The sequence below is a fragment of the Lynx canadensis genome, chromosome D3 (genome assembly GCF_007474595.2).
Source record: "Lynx canadensis isolate LIC74 chromosome D3, mLynCan4.pri.v2, whole genome shotgun sequence".
Taxonomy (NCBI): Eukaryota; Metazoa; Chordata; class Mammalia; order Carnivora; family Felidae; genus Lynx; species Lynx canadensis.
This window is the reverse complement of record NC_044314.2, coordinates 86,576,138-86,596,143: the sequence shown is the minus strand read 5'-3', so window position 1 is coordinate 86,596,143 and position 20,006 is coordinate 86,576,138. Positions and strand designations below refer to the sequence as shown.

Here is a 20,006-nt window from a genome sequence, read left to right as displayed (position 1 = left end):
GAAATTCAAGAAGAAATACTTTTAAAAAAAATACCAAATGCACTGAGTGTCTAAAGCAGACCGAAAGAGAGGCTGTGGTCAAGATGGCAAGGCATAGAAATGCAGCATCACGTGAACTGAATCACGGAGAGACTGAATTATACTCTACAGCCAGATGTATTATACTCGCATAGTTTGAGGACCTCCTGTAGAAAATAGAGGATGCCTTTCTGTCAACCAGTGATCTAAACAAAAAGGCAGTATGTCCACTTCCTCGGTTGGTCTTTTTCTAAATGATGCATGTGAATTTCAAGCCACATAATGTTTCTTCGCTTCCATTACTTCGTGGTGACCAGAGTCTGCAGAGGCTAGAATACTTAACTGCTCTGAGACGTCCATTTGAAGGACAGGAGAGTGTAAGGAGACAGAGCTGAGCCTGCTCTCCTAGCCTCTCTTTTCATCTGTTGCTGTGGGTGGGGTGAGGGCATAAATCTTAGCCATACTTTCCTGTCACTAGGCAGGACACAGAAGCCCTTCAGATGACCAATTCTCTGGGGGAGCAATTACTACTCACTGGCTTCCTGGGCAGCTTGATAATGTTCTGCTCCTGTTTTCAGCCAGGCTGCGGCCGGGGCAGTGATTTGATAATAACAGACCCTAATTAAATTAAGGAGCCATTTGCTTGTGGATGATGATGTTGATAAAAGGGTTGATGTCCACACTCTCATCTATTTTTAAAGGTCAAAAAACAGTCTCTAATCACAAACTACAGCAAAAAGCAAAATAATCCGAACAGTATAAAGTTTGTGCTTTCCCTTCGTTGTCCATCGGGAAAGGGTCTGTTATTTGCTGACATCCTTACTGGCTGTTTTGCATCACATTTGGAGTTGAAATTAGAAGTAGGCTCGTTGGGAAGGTGACTGTATCTCATCTCTAAACTGCTAAACTCTGTAAATTACAATCAAGCACTCAGGAGCTCTTGGTTCTCTAAGCTCCCGTTTCTCACATACATGCACGCTCGCACTTACATGTTTTTTCAGACAACAGCTTTTGCTTTAGTTGGAAAGTTGTAAGTGAAAGTTGTATATCGGCTCTTCTACTCTGAGACACAGAGTAGGACGGGGTTCCTCGATGTAGGGTTAGAAAAGGATTTGCACTATATCCCACCCCGCGGTGTTTAGAAAAGCAAGAACAGAAGGGACATGAAAAATCCCCTCGTGTACCACTTGCTCAGCCCATCTGATTGGGGAGCTTGCAGGCATCGTTTAGAGCCTGTGGGCTGTGGCAGTGAAATGGGCGGAGGGCAGGCCAGGGTTGCCAGTGCCCCGCCTGGCCTGAGACGGGCCGTGCGCAGCTCCCTGATTGCTCAGGGACCACGGGGAGACTCTGATTGGTCTCTAGACCACACCTAGTTGGTGAGCGCAGCTGCTGCCTGAATATCCCACAGCTCTGCCGAGGCCACTGGAGTACGCACACGCCTACCTTTAGACACCAGACCGGGAGAGGAACCGTGGAGCTGCTGCAGCGGAGGAGTTGTGGAAACTTTGCTGAGTGAGTAAAATGGGGAGAGAAGGAAGCTAGTGGCTGGGCCTGAGGGGAGGTTGCTGGGCAGGACAGCAATGGAGATAAAGAGATTGTTGCCACTGATTCCATCAGCGGTGGAAGATACAGGACTGGAGCAGATGCACAAGGGACAATGGGAAGGAGATAAGCCCAGAATCAAATTGATGCCCACTTCTTGGCACTTCTGCAACACTGGCTGGCCAGAAGGGCAAGCGTGCCAGGTTATAACACAAAAGACTCTCAAACTGCATGTTATCAAGCCTTGGGGTCCAGGGAATTGCTGAGGGGCTTCAATGAGGACCTGCTGCCTTCTCCCGCCCAAATGGGTCCCTCTCCTTTTCCCCTCCCAGGCAGCAGGGGCAGCTGGGGCCGCAGCTTGATGGAAAAGAAGCTTTACTTCATTAGGCCATTAGCAGCATCACAGCATTAAAATGCAGGAGGTGGATGGGAAGAGAGAGCCAGGGATGAAGACTAATGCAGCAGCGGAGACTGGGAACAGACAGGCTTCTCTCTCCTCACAACCCAGATCCAGATTAGGAGTCCTAGAACAAGGAGAACTTTTGGTTTAAAAGACTTCTATTAGTATAAATGCAAAGAGGGCGTCCAGATGGTTGTTAGGGAGAAAGTCAGCACTTGGGGCTTTCTCAGCCTAGGGCAGCATGTTTACTCTTTCGAGGGCCAGGAGCTAGCCTAGCCCCCCTGTATCCACATTGTCTATAACACCGCCTGGCTCAGCAGCGCTTGCGGAGTGGCCAATGGAGGGTGGGCTTACGGGGAGGTGGGGGGGGGGACCGTCTTCTTTGCGCGTCCAGGGACTCCAGAGTGCCCCCGCCCCGCAGGTCCTCGGGCCTCCCGCTCCCTGCGATGCCGGCCTCGTCCACCATCCACGTGCTGCAGCTGCTGCGGGAGCTGCTGGCCTTCGTGCTCCTCAGCTACACGGTGCTCATCGGAGCGCTGCTGCTGGCCGGCTGGACCACCTACTTCCTGGTGCTGAAGTGACAGCGCCCGCAGCCCCGCCCCCCGCCCCGCCCGCCTCGTGCCAGCCCCCAGCGGCCGGAGCCACCGCGCGCTGCTCCGCCTCCTGCCGGACACATCCCACCCCCCGACGGAAGAACGCTGCGCCTCGCCGCTCGGGCCAGGGCTGCCTCTCGAGGCAGGGCCTCGCCCGGGTAGGTATCCAACTTCCTCTCACGACGGCCGACTCCGCTCCGCCCGCTCAGCGCCCTCAGGCCCGGGGCCCGCCCAGTCCCACGCGGAAGCTGCGGCGGTTGGGCGCTCGTCGCGGCCGTTACTGCCGTTACCCTAAGCCCCGCCCCTTCCCTCCAGACTGTCCAATCCCAACTTTTCTCTCGGGCGGGGGTGCGGTCATGGGGCCAGGCCCACTCAAGAAGAGGCCGCGCCCCGTCCCCCGCTCACGAAGTGGCGTCACTTCCGGCGTGTGCGTCTGGCGTTCGCCGCCGCAGGATGGCGGCCCTGAGAAGCTGGGTGTCGCGGAGCGTAGCCTCCCTCTTCAGGTACTTCTGTGGTCGGGTGCAAGGGCGGTGCGGCAGGGTGGGAGTCACCGCAGGGGGGGCGCCATGGCCGGGATGGCAGCGGCCGCCTAGGTGGCACGCTTTTGGCTTCTCGGCAGAGCGGGTCCCGGCGTCCCGCCCCTCTCAGATCCGAGGACCTCCCGACTGTTGCCCCGGGCTGGAGGGCAAGCCCGGGGTCTGTTTCTCACTGACGGCTTTCCCGTTATTCCACTGGCCGAGTGCCAAGCCCCACAAGCTCGGGCTGGCTTCCTGGAGTGCCTCGGCCTGCCAGCGAGTCCCCGTTAGCCCCTCGGAACCACTGGAGGGAGATAAGGGGAGAGGCCCTGGCGGGGGGCCGATTGTTCAAGGAAGTGTTCCCTGAGGGCAGGAGGGGAGTTGGTCGGTCCCCGCGCGGGCACTGCCGGGTGCGTCCTCTGCACACCGGGGAGCCCTTCGCGGCACCTGCGGACTCCAGGTGTTGCCTGGCGGGGACTCTCGGGGACACCTGGAAACCTCAACCCGAGTTCCGGAGCTGAATGCTGCCTGCAGAAGCGTTTATTTTGGCCTGAGGTTTTTAAAAAAGCTTTGAGACCGCCTTTTAAACTCCATACCCGCTACCGGTTAAAGTCCGAACCACCGGGCTCGCCTCCCCGCGCGGCAGCGGTTCACGGGAGTTGGGTAGCGGTTGCCCTTTCGATCGAGTCCTGGCCTGTCCAGTCCGACGCGCTTCCTCATGAGCCCTGTCATCTGGCGGGCCGACCCAGCGCCTCATTTAGGCTCCTGCTCGACCCGGTGTGAGTTTTCAACCCCTGCAAACGAATTGAAGAGACTTACAGATTGGTAGTTACGCCTTATTAAATTTGACTTCTAGGTACAGACCGTGTGTTCCTGTCGTGGCTAACTTTAAGAAGCGCTGCTTCTCAGAACTGATAAGACCTGGCACAAAACTGTGGCAGTTGGATTTGGTGTGACCCTGTGTGCAGTTCCCATCGCACAGGTAAAAATACTGTAGTGTCACTGTTTCTTAGTGTACTGTGCCCTCTTGAAGTCTCGGGGGTGGGGCGCACTGAACCATCAGACAAGCTCTTAGGTTCACCCAGTGCTCCTACCCCCATGCGACCAGTTTACTTTCTACCATACCAGCGTTATTTCTTCATACTGAATAAATATATAATACTCCCGTTTAATGGTCCCATTTGGTAGGAACAGTATGTCAAATTGTATAAAGAGGGGAGAGGAATAAGACGAGGGTATTACAGTCTATCAACAGAGTAGTCTTTCAACAAAAATTTATTGAGCAGCTTTAATGTGCCATTGCTAGAAATGTAAGAACAAAACAAAGTTCCTGCTTTCATAAAATTTACATTCTAGGGAAAAGGGGAGAAAATAAATATAAATGCCAGGTGATCAGTGCTGTGCAGGAAACAAATAGAGTAAGAGAACAGGGAGTGCTTGGAGGGAGTTGTTTTGTTTTTAGGTAGGAAAGCGTAGCCCAGGAGGGCTATTCTCAATAAGGGGATGTCTAAATAGGGATCAGAATGAGAAAATGAGCCATGGAATGTCTTGGAGAAGAGTTTTGCCAGGCAGAAGGAATTCTTGAGTACAAAGGGGTAGAAGCAGGTGTATGTCTGATATGTTGATGAACAGCAAACAGGTTAATGTGGCTGGAGTGGAATGAGAAAAGAGCATAATAGATGGGGCCAGAAAATTAGCTGAGGATCAAGCGCAGCTTTTTGTCCTTTTTGGCATTGTAAGGCTTTAAATTGTATTCCGAAAAGGAAGGCACAGAGGATTTTAACACAAGGCTGTTACGATCTCATGTAAGTTTTTAAAGGCTGCTGTGTGGAACTAGGAAGACCAACGGGAGACTGTTGTTCTAGTCCAGGATTGGAGCAGGCTGGCAACAGTTTAGGTGGGGAGAAGTTGGACCAAACGCGGTCAGCACGAGTTGCCGATGGATTGAATGTGGAGTATATGCCAAGGTTTTTTTTTTTTTTTTCTCAACGTTTATTTATTTTTGGGACAGAGAGAGACAGAGCATGAACGGCGAGGGGCAGAGAGAGGGGGAGACACAGAATCGGAAACAGGCTCCAGGCTCTGAGCCGTCAGCCCAGAGCCCGACGCGGGGCTCGAACTCACGGACCGCGAGATCGTGACCTGGCTGAAGTCGGACGCTTAACCGACTGCGCCACCCAGGCGCCCCTATGCCAAGGTTTTTTAAAAAGCCTAAGCAGGGGCATCTGGGTGGCTCAGTCGGTTAAGCACGACTTCTGCTCAGGTCATGATCTCACAGTTCCTGAGTTCGAGCCCCCCATCGGGCTCTCTGCAGTTTGTGCAGAGACATCTTTGGATCATCTGCCCTCCCCCTGACCCCTCCTGTGCTCACGTTCTCTTTCTCTCTCTCAAAAATAAACAGTAAAAAATGAAAAGGCCTAAGCCACTGAAAGAATGGAGTTGCCATTTATTGGAGTGGAGGGGAGTGGGTTTTGGGAGGATGAAATCGAGAGTTTTGGAAGTGACAGTCTAAGATGTCTGGTAGACATCTAGGTGCTCTCAAGCAGACAGGTGATATGAAAGTGGCACCTTATTAAAACGATCACTGGTTGTGTGCTTTTGGGGAAAGAGCAAACCCCATTTGGCAAAATATGTCTGATACTGACGTGTGTGTTTATCACAACAAGAAGATTGATTTCACTTCCCACAAGTCCTTTCAGCATCTTCTGAGGCTTACTCCTGAGACCGCACCTTTTTGTTCCTCACGCCAAACCTCATCTCTGCTTGTGAAGCATGTTAATCCTAAACCCTGACTTGAACACTGGCCCTTTTCTGCCATAATTAAGACAGCCTTCCTTCCTTCAAAAGAATATTTTGGGACTGTCCTTTCTCAGTTCATACACCTTTCTTAAGCCCCAGTTACCTCAGTCCCAGGCCACATGGCAGGAGCCTCTGGTCCTTATCCTGTAGGAATGGTAGTTCCTTTTCTGTTCTTCAGAACCTGCAGTGGCTCTCCATTGTGTGCCCCTGCACTCGAGTGTCCTCGCTGGTCTCCCCTTCCTTGTGCCATCTGTTGTAACCAGGCTAGATCCCTAACCATCCCCCGCATGCAACAGATGTATTCTTTTCTCATTATCTCTTCTTCCCTGGGCTGCTTGACAGTTCTCATCCTAGCTGTCTCAGGCCCAAGTACCACCTCACTTTAAAAGCCTTTTCAGAGTTTCTGGCCAACAGTGATCTCCCTCTTATCCCTTGTGTTGTACATTTTGATATTTGGTGATAATCTATCTGGCACTCTCCTGAGTCAGCAGAGCATAGTGGAAAGGGTACAGACTTGGGTGCAGATGTGGTTTGAAGTCTAGATATGTGGCTTTTGGGGAAAGTTTATAAAACTATTCTGAGTTTTCATTTCCTCATCTGTAAAAAAGAAGTGATAATACGTGGACCGTTGTAAGGAACAAATGAAATGCATTGTAAAGTGAATCGTGAAGACGTCAGTTAGAATATATAAAAGTTAGCTTCCAGTGAACAGTATATATTCTTCCCAGTCTTTCTAGCCCCTGAATGGAAGGTACATAAGGAATACTTATTTGATTGAATGAAAGATAAATATGGTAAATGAAATTCTGGATTTGTTCATGTGTCAGAGATAATTCTTGACGGCTACTTTCAATGGGCAGCGGTTCTCTGGGCTTACACTCTAAATAGCAAAAACAAGACAACATAGGATTGAAGGAATTGGTTTCTTTGTTCTGATACGATCAGTGCTCTGTTGAGGAAGGAAAAGGCAGAGTCAGGGATGACCCGAAAGTAAAGCATTCCTATGAAGCCTTTGGTAATTCAGCGTAAAACAAAGAGCATCTTTCCAAAAGTTCACATTATGCCACTTGGCTTTTCAGGAAAGACATTAGTACAGTAACAGCTTTTTTTTCTTCGTAAACTTGAAAATCTTCTCCAGACATATTTTGGTTATTGAGATCAGGTACTAATGTAGGTCTTTTTTTCTTTTTCTTTTTTATTAACGTTTATTTATTTTTGAGAGAGAGCTCAAGCGGGGGAGGGGCAGAGAGAAAGAGGGACAGAGGATCCAAAGTAGGCTCTGCGCTGACGGCAGCGAGTCCAGTGTGGGGCTCGAACCCACAAACTGCGAGAGATCATGACCTGAGCCGACGTCAGACGCTCAACCAAGCCACCCAGGTGCCTCTGTAAATCTTTCTTAAAAGAAAAGTGGCTTAACACAAACTTTGCAAAAGCAGGGGAGACCTGTATTTAGTTAAGGTGGCTACATTACCTTAACTCTTGAGAAGTTATATTGGCTTTTTTTAAATAATAACTGAGGTCAGAGTGAAGAGTCCCCAAACCCCACCCAAGACTCTACTATTCATTCTGCCCAGAATTGCTCTCCCCCATCCACCCATTGACTTAGACTCTGCTTAATTGTCATCAGCTCTGTGAAGCCTTTTCTAAGCTCTTTTCATTCAACATAGAAGAGATTGTTTTCATGTGTGTGCCCCCACTGTAGCCTGTATGGACTTCTGCCACAACTCCGTGGCACTTGTCTGCGTTAATTTCTCAAGTTCTCTGTTAGCCCCAGCTCCTCCCCTTCCCCATCTGAAATCTTTGAGGACAGAGAATATATCCTATATATCTTCATATCCCAGGTATCTAACACTGTGTTCATGAATGAATCACAACTTTCTGAAATTTGTTGGTTGTAATTACTAGACCTATTTCATGTAAAGAAGTGCTTGGCTTTTTGGAGCGGAGCAGAGCATAAAGAATAAAAGTGGACAGAAGGCATACTCTGGAGTTACTTCCGTATATTGTCTTTATTAGCCCAAATAGAGCCTAACGAGAAAACAAAGCAGCAGCTGCAGTGTGACAAGTGTTTTTCACTTGGCTATCTATGATGAAATTCTCGGTTGGAGCTTTAGGTTAGAAGTTGAGTGAAAATGTTTGTGTCTTTCAGAAATTGGAGCCTCATTCTCTTAGCAATGATGCATTAATGAGGAGAGCTGTGTCTTTGGTAACAGATAGCACCTCCACCTTTCTCTCTCAGACCACGTATGCTTTGATTGAAGCAATCACTGAATATACTAAGGTAAGTGTCCTCTTAAGTTTTGATTGTCTAAACCAGGGGTTAGCAAATTATTGCTCATAGCCCAAGTCTAGCCTGATGCCTGTTTTCGTAGTTCTACTGAAACGTAGCCAGACTCATTTGTTTTTATGTTGTCTATGACTGTTTTTGTGAATTGAATAGTTTCAACAGAGACTATAGGGCCCACAAAGCCTAAAATATTCACTCTCTGGTCCTTTACAAAAGTTGGCTGAGGCTTCGACCTAAGTCAGTGGTGTTTAGACTTTTTCCAGGAACTCTTTAAAAAAAAAAAAAAAAAAGTCTTTAAATACAGCATCGCAGTATAAGACCAGAGAACAAAGCTGATTGGGTTCAGTTAGGGCTAAAGGGGTGCAGAGTCTAACACTTGCAGCACCAGGGGCTTCTCTGTGGGAATAGTTTCAAAACCACTAATCTAATAGGTATCATTTATAGGTTTATTATACCTTTATTTTTCGGCAGCTTTCCCCCTCAGCCTTCTGGGCTTTTCTTCTACGTTGTATTCTCTGTGTGAACTGCTAACAATCTTTTAAAAACACAGAAGTGGACTAGTGGGTACACTCGTGTCCTAGAATAATGCCTTTACCTCATACAGTAGTGCGATTTCAGTGAGATGGAAGGACTGAAGAGCTGGTTGGCTATAACAGGACTTGATTTCCTTGAGGTGTAATTCTCACTAATCCTAGTATGTCTCACCTATTTTACTCACGCTTATTTATTCTGTATTTGTAGGCCGTTTACACCTTAATTTCTTTGTACCGACAATATACAAGTTTACTTGGGAAAATGAATTCACAGGAGGAAGATGAAGTGTGGCAGGTGATCATAGGAGCCAGAGTTGAGGTAAGAAAAAGTTATTAGACATTTCTGTATTAGTGCCCCTACCTCATCCTGGTATCTAAGTTAGTAAATTAAGGTGTCTGACCAGTAACTGTTCTCCGAATCTACTACTCTAAGTCCATTTTAATGTGCTTATGAACCTCTCGTTGTTGTCTGAAGTGCTGTGTTTAATTTACAGATGACTTCAAAGCAACAAGAGTACTTGAAGTTGGAAACCACTTGGATGACTGCCCTTGGTCTTTCAGAGATGGCGGCAGAAGCCGCATACCAGACTGGTAGGTTCCAGTTTTCACTACCAGTGTGCCAGTTGAGTTTTCATCTAGCTGTAAAATGAGGGATTTAGATTAGACAGTCTAAGGCCTGTGGCTCTGACTGAAAAAATGTCTCCATCTCCAATCGCCAGGTAGTCTGTGTCTAGAAAATGGTGCAACTGCTGCCAATTAGAAAATGATTGCGTCCAAATGGTTTTTAGGCTTTTTTTAAAATGTCTGTTTATTTTGAGAGAGAGCACAGGGGAGGGACAGAGGGAAGAAGAATCCCAAGCAGGCTCCGCACTGTCAGTGCAGAGCCGGATGCGTGGCTCAAACCTTGAGATCGTGACCTGAGCCCAAACCAAAAGTCAGGATGCTTAACTGACTGAGCCACCCAGGTACCCCAGATTTTTAAGCATTTGTGTTTTTTGTGGGTTTTTTTTTAAGTTTATTTGAGAGAGATAGAGGCAGGGAATCCCAAGTAGGCTTCATGCTGTCTGTGCAGACCAGATGCGGGGCTTGATCCCACAAACCGCGAGATCACGACCTGAGTGCAGATCAAGAGTTGGACGCTTAAGCAGCTGAGCCACCCAGGCACCCCACGTGTTTTATTCTTTTCGTAACACCAATATTTATGAATAACTAGTCATAGAGGGACACAGTTGGAGGAGACTTGAGATCATCAATCTGTGTGAACCTTACTGAAACCTGGAATCCTAGTCAGTGGCGGATCCCAGACAAATAATAGCTACTCTTTATTGAGTATATGTTGTAAGTATTTTATAGGCACTTTCAATTTAAGGAACTTGAGGATGATCTTTCCCACTTTACAAATGAAGAAAATGGGGAGAGAGGGTTAAGAAACCCGTGGAGATGATGTGGTATGGTAAGTAAGCAGCCAGACTGGGATTCAGCCCAATTCTAATGCCTCCACTTTTGTATCCCAGTCATTCACCAGGATGTTTTTTGAACCTCACTATCCATCCAGTGGGCTTGAGCTGAATGTTTTTTAATTTAAAATATTTTAAATAAAACTAGTTTAATCTTACCTGAATTCGTTTCAAACCAGAAGCCTAGGGTCAGCTCTTTTGTTTCCTGACTTCGGGATAACAAACTAGGGGCTCTGGTGCCACATCTTAAAAAAAAGCATATAATATATGTTTGGTTTTTTTTTATGTTGATTTGAGAGAGTGCATGAGCAGAGGAAGGGCAGAAAGAGAGAATCCCAAGCAGGCCCCTCACTGTCAGCACAGAGCCTGATGCAGGGCTCAATCATGAGATCAAGACCTGCGCCGAAATCAGGAGTCACCTGCTTAACTGACTGAACCACCCAGGTGCCCCACAACATATGTATGTATTTTTTAAAGTAAAACAAAAAAGAATTGTTAGTGAACTAAAAGCAGAATTGGAATGAAGAGTGAAACAGCAAATATATGAAAGTAGCACCATAGCGGTGCCACAGCAGAGGTGGGAGATGTGCAGTGAACAGGGAGATTTGCTGAGGTGTTACAGCACGAACATTCCCAGGCAACCTTCATCATCCAGGCAGGCTTAGATTGAGCTGGAGAAAAGGGAAAGTGTAAGCATTATCTGGAAAAAGACCTTTTCATAAAACTGATTAAAAAGGCTCACAATTTAAAATCATGGCAAAAAGCTCAATATGAAATATACAAAGAATCCTAAAAAAAACTATAAGAATCAGTCTTATCAGCAATCCTGGATGCAAGGTGACAAATCAATAACCTAGAATTTTATATCCAGCCAAATATTATTTCAGATATAAAAAGACTCAAAAGTTTACCAACCACATATGCTTTCTGGAAAAACTGCTTTGTGAATAAAGAAATTAGTTTAAAAAGGAGCAACTGAGATAAAAATAGTGAAAAAAATTTAATAAAACTTGTCAAAATTTGAGGGTTTTTTTTTTTTTTTTTTAATGTTTGAGAGTGAGAGAACACAAGCAGAGGAGGGGCAAAGAGAGAGGGAGACACTAAATCCAAAGCAGGCTCCAGGCTCTGAGCTGTCAGTGCAGAGCCTGACACGGGGTTGAACTTACGAACTGTGAGAACGTAACCTGAGCTGAAGTTGGACACTTAACCAACTGAGCCACGCAGGTGCCCCCTGAGTGTTAAATTTTTAAATCAGTTCAGGGAAGAAGTGAAAGCATGCTAAGAAGAGATAGACATTGGCTTAACATTAGACCTTGTTAAACAAATGAAAACTTGATAAAGATTTAAAAGAAAATGAAAAGTAAATAAAGGAACAAGTACCAACATCAATAATTGCAATAGCTAAGAATATGTTCAAAAAAATCACAGCAAAAACGATTTACAGAGATACCTAAAACAAAATGTATAGGAAGGTTGAAAGTTATAAAAAGCTAAACTGAGCCATTATTAAGAAAAAGAAAGCTATCCCAAAAAGCTCTAGCAGAGCGATGTCAGAATCCGAAAAAGGATTCAAGACTAAAGGCATTAAAACAATCCAGAAGATATCAGTCATTAAGCAATTGCCTGATAAGGAATTCAAAGTGATTGTCATAAACCTACTCACTGGACTTGAGAAAAAGGGGATGAGCTCAGAATTTCAACAAAGAGAAAATCTAAAAAGAACCAGAGATAAAGAATTCAGCAATGGAAATAAAAAATACACTAGAGGGAATCAACAGAAGATGAGAGGAGGGAGAGGAATAGATCAATGATCTGGAGGACAGGGTGATGGAAAACAAGCTGAACAGCAAAACGTAAAAATAGGTTAAGGGTACTCGGTGACTTTATCAAGCATAATGACATCCACATGATAGGGATCCTAGAAGGAGAAGAGAGAAGATGGCAGAAAACCTTCCTAATCTGGAAAAGGAAACAGACATTCAGGTCCAGGAAGCATAAATAGCCCCTAACAAGATGAACCAAAAGAGATCCACACCAAGATATACAATTAAAATGGCAGAAAGTACGGGGAGCCTGGGTGGCTCAGTCACTTAAGTGTATCTGACTTTGGCTCAGGTCATGATCTTGCAGTTCATGATTTCAAGCCCCGTGGCGGGCTCTGTGCTGACAGCTCAGAGCCTGGAGTCTGCTTCAGATTCTGTGTCTTCCTCTCTCTGCTCCTCCCCCGTGCTTGCTTGCTCACTCTCAAAAATAAACAAACATCAAAAAAATAATCAGCAAAATAGTTACATGCAAGAGATACCCCATAAGGCTACTAGTTGATTTTTTTCAGCACAAACTTTGCAGGCCAGAAGGAAGTGGCATGTGTTGAAAGTGCTAAAAGGAGAAAATCTATGACCAAGAATACCCAGCAAGGTTATCATTCAAAATATAAGGAGAATGAGTTTCCCAAACAAGAGTTAAAGGAGTTCATCACCACTAAACCAGCCTATGGGAAATGTTAAAGGAAATTCTTTAAATGGGGGTGGGAGGGAGGCCATAACTAGAAGAAAATTATGAAAGGAAAAAATGTCACACGTAAAAGCCAATATATAGTAAAAGTATTAGATTATTCACTTACAAAGCCAGTATAGAGGTTAAACCACATAAGTAGTAAAAATTGATACAAAAATGAGTCAAGGGATACACAAAAAGATGTGAAATGACATCATATACATAAAATGTGGAGAGAGTAAAAATTTAGTGCTTACAAACTTAAGAAACCAACTTAATATAGCCTCTGATGCATATAACATGTTATATATGAACCAAATGGTGACCACAAATCAAAAACCTATAATAGATACACACAAAAACAACCACTAAAGAAAGCCATCAGGGGCACCTGGGTGGCTCAGTTGAGCGTCCAACTTTAGCTCAGGTGATGATCTTGCAGTTCGTGGGTTCAAGGCTCACCTCAGGCTCATTGCTGTCAGCGCTGAGCCCGCTTTGGATCCTCTGCTCTCCACTTCTTTCTGCCCCTCAGCCTCTTCCACTCTGTCTCTCAAAAATAAAAATTTTTAAAAAGCCATCAAATTCACAAGGGAAAAGAGCAAGAGAAGAACTATAAAAACAACCAGAAAACAGTTAACAAGATGGCAGTAAGTATACACCTATCAATAATTACTTTAAATGTCGGGACTAAGTGCTCCAAAAGACACAGAAGACCCACTTATGCTGCCTACGAGAGATTTGCTTATGACCTAAACACACATACAGACTGAAAGTGAAGGGATGGAAAAACATATGCCATGCAAATGAAGTGGGAGGGTGGGGGGGAAGCCAGGGTAGCAATACTTCTATCAGAAATCGACCTTGTTAATTTTTTTTAAGTGTGTTTATTTTTGAGAGAGAAAGCATGAGTTGGGGAGAGGCAGAGAGAATCCCAAGCAAGCTCCACATGGTCAGCACAGAACCTGATGTGGGGGTCAAACTCATGATCTGAGCTGAAGTCAGACACTTAACTGACCAAGCCAGCCAGGCGCCCCCAGACAAATAGACTTTAAAACAAAGCCTGTAGCAAGAGACAAAGAAGGATATTACATAAAGGAATCAATCCAACAAGACATAACAGTTAACGAATATGCACGCAACATAGCACCTAAATACATACATCAAATATTAACACACAAAAAAGGGAGAAATTGACAGTAATATAATAATGGTAAGGGATTTTAACACCCCACTTACATCAGAGGATAGATGATTCAGGGGCGCCTAGGTGACTCAGTTAAGCATCTCTTGATTTTGGCTCAGATCATGATCTCACAGTTGATGAGACTGAGCCCCATGTCCAGCCCTATGCTGACAGCACGGGGCCTCCTTGAGATTCTCGCTCTCCCCCCCCCCCCACCAATAAATAAACACTTAAAAAAAAAAAAAAAAAAAAGGATAGATGATCCAGACAGAAAACAGTGGCTTTGAATGACACATTAGACCACACGGACCTAACAGCTAAACACACAAAACATTCCATCACAAAACAGAGTATACAGTCTTTTCAAGTGCACATAGAACATTCTCCAGGAAAGATCACATGTTAGGCCACAAAATTAGTCTCAGTAAGTTTAAGAAGATTGAGATCTTATCAAATATCTTTTCTGACCCCGATGAATTGAGACTAGAAATCAATTTCAAGAAGAAAATCTGGAAAAATACACAAACACATGGAGGCTAAACAACATGCTACTGAACAAGTGGGTCAACCAAGAAATCATAGAGGAAATAAAATACATGGAGAGAAAAGAAAACACACTGGTCCAAAATCTTTGGGACTCAGCCAAAGCAGTTCTAAGTTTACAGTAATATAGGCCTCACTTAAGAAAAAAAAAAAAAAAAAACTCAAAAAAACCTAACCTTACACCTAAAGGAGCTAGAAAAAGAAGAACAAATAAAACTTAAAGCCTAGTAGAAGGGAACAAAATAATAAAGAGTGGAGCAGAAATAGGAAATTTAAAAAAAAAAGGAAAGATCAATGAACCCAAGAGCTGGTTCTTTCTTTTTTTTTATTTTTTTTTCAATGTTTATTTATTTTTGGGACAGAGAGAGACAGAGCATGAATGGGGGAGGGGCAGAGAGAGAGGGAGACACAGAATCGGAAACAGGCTCCAGGCTCTGAGCCATCAGCCCAGAGCCTGACGCGGGGCTCGAACTCACGGACCGCGAGATCATGACCTGGCTGAAGTCGGACACTTAACCGACTGCACCACCCAGGCGCCCCGAGCTGGTTCTTTCAAAAGACAGACAAAATTGATAAACCTTAGTCAGACTCCTAAAAAAAAAAAAAAAAAAGAAAAAAGGACTCGGTCACCTGGGTGGCTCAGGTCATGGGTTTATAGGTTTGAGATCTCAGTTTATGGGTTTGAGCCCTGCACCAGGCCCTGTGCTGACAACTCAGAGCCTGGAACCTGCTTCAGATTCTGTGTCTCCCTCTCTCTGCCCCTCCCCCTGCTCGTGCTCTGTCTCCCTTTCTCAAAAATAAACAAACATTAAAAAAAAATCGGAAATGGAGAATACCACAGAAATACCACATACCGATACCACAGAAATACAAAGGATTATAAAAGATTATGAAAAATCATATATCAACAAATTGGACAATCTAGAAGAAATAATAAATTCCTAGAAACCTACATCTTCCAAAAGTGAACCAATAAAAGATAGAAAATTTGAACAGAACAATTACTAGTAATGAAATGGAATCAGTAATAAAAACTCCTGGGGCACCAGGTGGCTCAGTGGGTTAAGCATCGGACTCTGGATTTCGACTCGGCATGATCCCGCAGTTCATGAGATTGAGCCCCACAATAGTGGAGAGCCTGCTTGGGATTCTCCCCCTCCCTCAAAATTAATATTAAAAACAAAAAAACTCCCAACAAAAGTCAAGGGCCAGATGGCCTCACCAAATTGAATCATACTAAACTTTTAAGGAAGAGAGAATACCTGTTCTTCTCAAACTATTCCAAAACATAGACGAAAATTTCCAAATTCAGCCCTCCCTGATACCAAAACGAAAGACTCTGCAAAAAGAAAACCAGAAGCCAGCAGTACTTCTGAGGAACATAGATGCAAAAATCCTCAATAACAACATTACAAAAATCATTCATCAAGGTCAAGTGAGCTTTATTCCAGGGACGAGAGGGTTGTTTGATATTTGCAAATCGGTGTGATACTTCACATTAACAAGAAGGATAAAAACCATATGATCAACTCAATAGATGCAAAGAAAAGCATTTGACGAGGGGCGCCTGGGTGGCGCAGTCGGTTAAGCGTCCGACTTCAGCCAGGTCACGATCTCGCGGTCCGGGAGTTCGAGCCCCGCGTCAGGCTCTGGGCTGATGGCTCGGAGCCTGGAGCCTGTTTCCGATTCTGTGTCTCCCTCTCTCTCTGCCCCTCCCCCGTTCATGCTCTGTCTCTCTCTTTCCCAAAAATAAATAAACGTTGAAAAAAAAAATTAAAAAAAAAAAATAAAAGAAAAGCATTTGACGAAATATGACATCCATTGATGATAAAAACTCTCAGCAAAGTGGGCTTAGTGGGAGTATCCCCAAATACATTAAAGGCCATACCTGAAAAGTCCACAGCTAACTTCATCCTCAGTTGTTTAAAAAAAAAGATTTAAGAAAATTTACAATTGCACCCAAAAGAATAAAATACCTAGGAATACATTCATCCAAGGAGGCAAAAGATGCATACTCTGAAAACTATAAGGCATTGATGGAACAAAGTGAAGACACAAATATTGGGAGGAAATGAACCAAAATGCTAATATAGTCTGGATGGTGGAATAATGGATGATTTTTAAATTATATTATAATCAGTAAATATTCAACACTAACAAAAATATATCATGAAAATGTAATAAAGCAAAATTGAGATTTACAAGGAAAAGTTACGTTTTATACACATCTCAGAGACTCACAGATCAAGACTAAAAAAAGTAAAGCTGTGAAGGGTCGGAACAATGATTTTTAAAAGCTTCATCAAGTATACATAGTAAAAAGGGGCGCCTGGGTGGCGCAGTCAGTTGGGCGTCCGACTTCAGCCAGGTCACGATCTCGCGGTCCGGGAGTTCGAGCCCCGCGTCAGGCTCTGGGCTGATGGCTTGGAGCCTGGAGCCTGTTTCCGATTCTGTGTCTCCCTCTCTCTCTGCCCCTCCCCCGTTCATGCTCTGTCTCTCTCTGTCCCAAAAATAAATAAACGTTGAAAAAAAAAATTTTTTTTTTAAAAGTATACATAGTAAATATAAAACTTTGCCCCCCTTCCAAATACATTCTTCTCAAACAAATAGAGCACATACAAAAGTTGATTTTATGCCAGGTGACAAAGCCTCAGCCAATTCCCTCTTACCCCTTCTCTGACCAAAAATCAAAATAGAAATGGAAAAATATTTGAATCGGTGATGACACGCACAGTATGCAGCAGACATAGAGAGTTGCAGATAAAGTAGCTGCTAAAGAGACCTGGGGCACCTTCAAAGAGGTATGTCATAAGTTCAAAGAACAGCCATGAATGACAGGGAATACTCAGTGTACCGAGTACTGAAAATGAAGAAACTAAACTTGTAACCCATTTAGAAATAGGGGACTGTACACCCAGTGTAGAACAAATGAAATAAAAGGTGTAAGAAGATAAAAATAATCAGAAAGGCAAAATCAGGGTGCCTAGGTGGCTCAGCTGGTTAAGCATCTAACTCTTAACTCAGGTCATGATCTCACCATTTATGGGTTCAAGCCCCTCAGACTCCTGGCAGACAGTGTCAGGAACTTGCTTGGGATTTCTGTCTGTCTCTCCCTCTCTGCCTTCCCCCGCTCATGTGCTCTCGCTTTCAAAAGAAAAAGAAAAAGGGCAAAATCTGGTTCTTAAAAAGAAAAAAAATTTTTTTGGCAAGTAGGACTTTTTAGAAGGCAAAAGTAACATTAGAAAGGGCTGTTACAGATACGGAGGGTTTTTAATTATATCAATATTATAGTCTTTATGGAAACCCCACATTGGCCAAAGAAGTAAAGAATCAAAATAGAGCCAATAACCATAAAGGTTGAAACAGTATTCAAAGACTCTGTGTCCCAAAAGTGGACACTAAACCCAGCTCTTTTGTGGGATAGCTTTATCAGATCTTTCAGGAACATATCCTACGTTACAGAAAGTGTATCAGTACACAGAAAATGATGGCAAGCCTCCCAACGGTTGTATAAAGCTGGCCTAGGCCTGATCCCAAACTGCACTAGGCCAGTACCGAAACAAAAAAAGAACTATGGTCAGTATCACTTAAGAATATACATAAAAGTAAGATATAGCCATTTACCGCAAAATACAAAATACTTCAACACTGGAAAAAAAAAACTATCAATATAATTTACTACTTGAGATTATCTACAGTAGATTAAAGGAGAAAAGCCAGCGGTATAATATCAATATAGGCCCCAAAAGCCTTCAGTAAAATGTAATACCCATTTATGATTTCAATCCCAGTACAGTTATGAATTCAGTTTTATTTACATGATAACCAAGGTTAAGTACTCCTACTTAATGAACTATGAGAGGCATTCCCATCAAGGTCAAAATAAGATGCTTGCTATTCTCCACTAACTTTTAACATTGTGCTGAAGGTTCTTATTAATACAGTAAGGTAGAGGGGCGCCTGGGTGGCACAGTCGGTTAAGCGTCCGACATCAGCCAGGTCACGATCTCGTGGTCCGTGAGTTCGAGCTCTGGGCTGATGGCTCGGAGCCTGGAGCCTGTTTCTGATTCTGTGTCTCCCTCTCTCTGCCCCTCCCCCGTTCATGCTCTGTCTCTCTCTGTCCCAAAAATAAATAAAAAACGTTGAAAAAAAAATTAAAAAAAAAATACAGTAAGGTAGAAAAGAACCACCCAGATCATCTATAGATGAATTGATAAGTGTGCATATCTGTATGATGAAATATACTAGTAGCAGGTAAACAGAATGATAGAGCCTGAAAACATGTTTAAAGAAAAAGCAAAATTGTAAAATATGTTCAGTACCTTTTGTGCCATTATATAAAGTAGCAAAATATTTCTCTGTGCATCCCATATGTACGAAAGATGAGAAAGATGCTCATTAAACTTCCAGCAGAGGTTATCTCTGAAGATTAGGTAGGCTGATGAAAGAGATCTTTGACAATTTAATGAGCTATTAATTTGTCAAAAAGAAATGTATTACTTGTGTAAATTCATAAGATGTCTATACTAAGAGCTGTGTAGCTGTAGAGATGCTTGTGGGAATCAACATTTAGTAATTATTAATAACGAGAGCGGATAGCTGGAGAAATATGCAGACCTGAACGTGGAGACAGTTCTCTGTGGTGCAGAGAGGGAGGGCAGGGCGAGTCTCCAAGAGGGGCTCAGACGACAGGGAGCCCCAGGCTTTCCTTTTCGCCACCGTGCCTTCTACCCTTCCGCCATTCAGCCTAACCGTGCCATCTCTTGGCAGGAGCGGATCAGGCCTCTATAACTGCCAGGAATCACATTCAGCTGGTGAAGTCCCAGGTGCAGGAGGTGCGCCAGCTTTCCCAGAAAGCAGAAACCAAGTTGGCAGAAGCACAGACAGAGGAACTCCGTCAGAAAACCCAGGAGGAAGGGGACGAGAGGGCGGAACCGGAGCAGGAAGCCTACCTGCGGGAGGATTGAGTGCCTGAGCTGCCCAGCCGAGTCTGCCGGCTCCGCCCCCGGGGCCACGATCCGCTTGGCTCTCCGCACAGAGAGGAGTCAGCAGGTCCTGCCCTGGCCCATCGGGCCAGAGGCCATAGCTGTGAGTGCCTGACCCATTTCCCCACGGACCTGGTTCTTAGCCCTGAGGCACTGCGCGCCCTGTTTAACATTTGACCCCCCCCCCCCAGCTTTCCACCCTCCACAATCTTTTTACCTCCCACCCAGAGCATCTCAGCAGCCTGGCCAGAGAGAGGGTCCTTCTTCCGTCCTGCCCACAAGTTCAGTAGCAGTTTAACCTGTTTGCAGTCGTATTCGCATTCTCAAATCTGATTTAGTCTTTGCTCCCTCCATAGGGATGGGAGTTTTGGGGGGAATGGGGAGCCTGTTAAGATTTTTTTTTTTTTTAAGTGTTTCTAATCCTTTCTGTGATCTGGCCCCTCTGCCTGTAAGGACACCTGAGGCCCAGGAGCCAAAAGTCCATTTTTCTTAAGGAACTGAATGCAGAGTGTTTACCTGGTGCTCAACAGGACATATTCCAACACACGCCTCTTGTTTCCTTCTTCCTCTATTGTATCTGAAGGAGAATGGTTTTGTTTTTTGCACTTCAAAAAATGTCTGTATTCTGGGGCCCTGTGCGGCCTCCTTTGCCTCCCAG

At 44.6% G+C, this 20,006-nt stretch overlaps 1 protein-coding gene across 1 annotated transcript; it reads left to right on the top strand.

Annotated features, from left to right (window-relative positions):
- Positions 1-1,309: 1,309 nt before the first annotated feature.
- DIABLO (diablo IAP-binding mitochondrial protein) lies at positions 1,310-19,894 on the top strand. Its single transcript, XM_030336183.1, is given in 8 exon segments — positions 1,310-1,530; positions 2,382-3,056; positions 3,925-3,986; positions 3,989-4,050; positions 8,017-8,148; positions 8,896-9,006; positions 9,182-9,278; positions 19,134-19,894. Coding segments are annotated over 7 exon segments (711 nt in total). The 5' UTR covers positions 1,310-1,530; positions 2,382-3,006; the 3' UTR covers positions 19,331-19,894.
- The last annotated feature ends 112 nt before the right edge of the window (positions 19,895-20,006 follow it).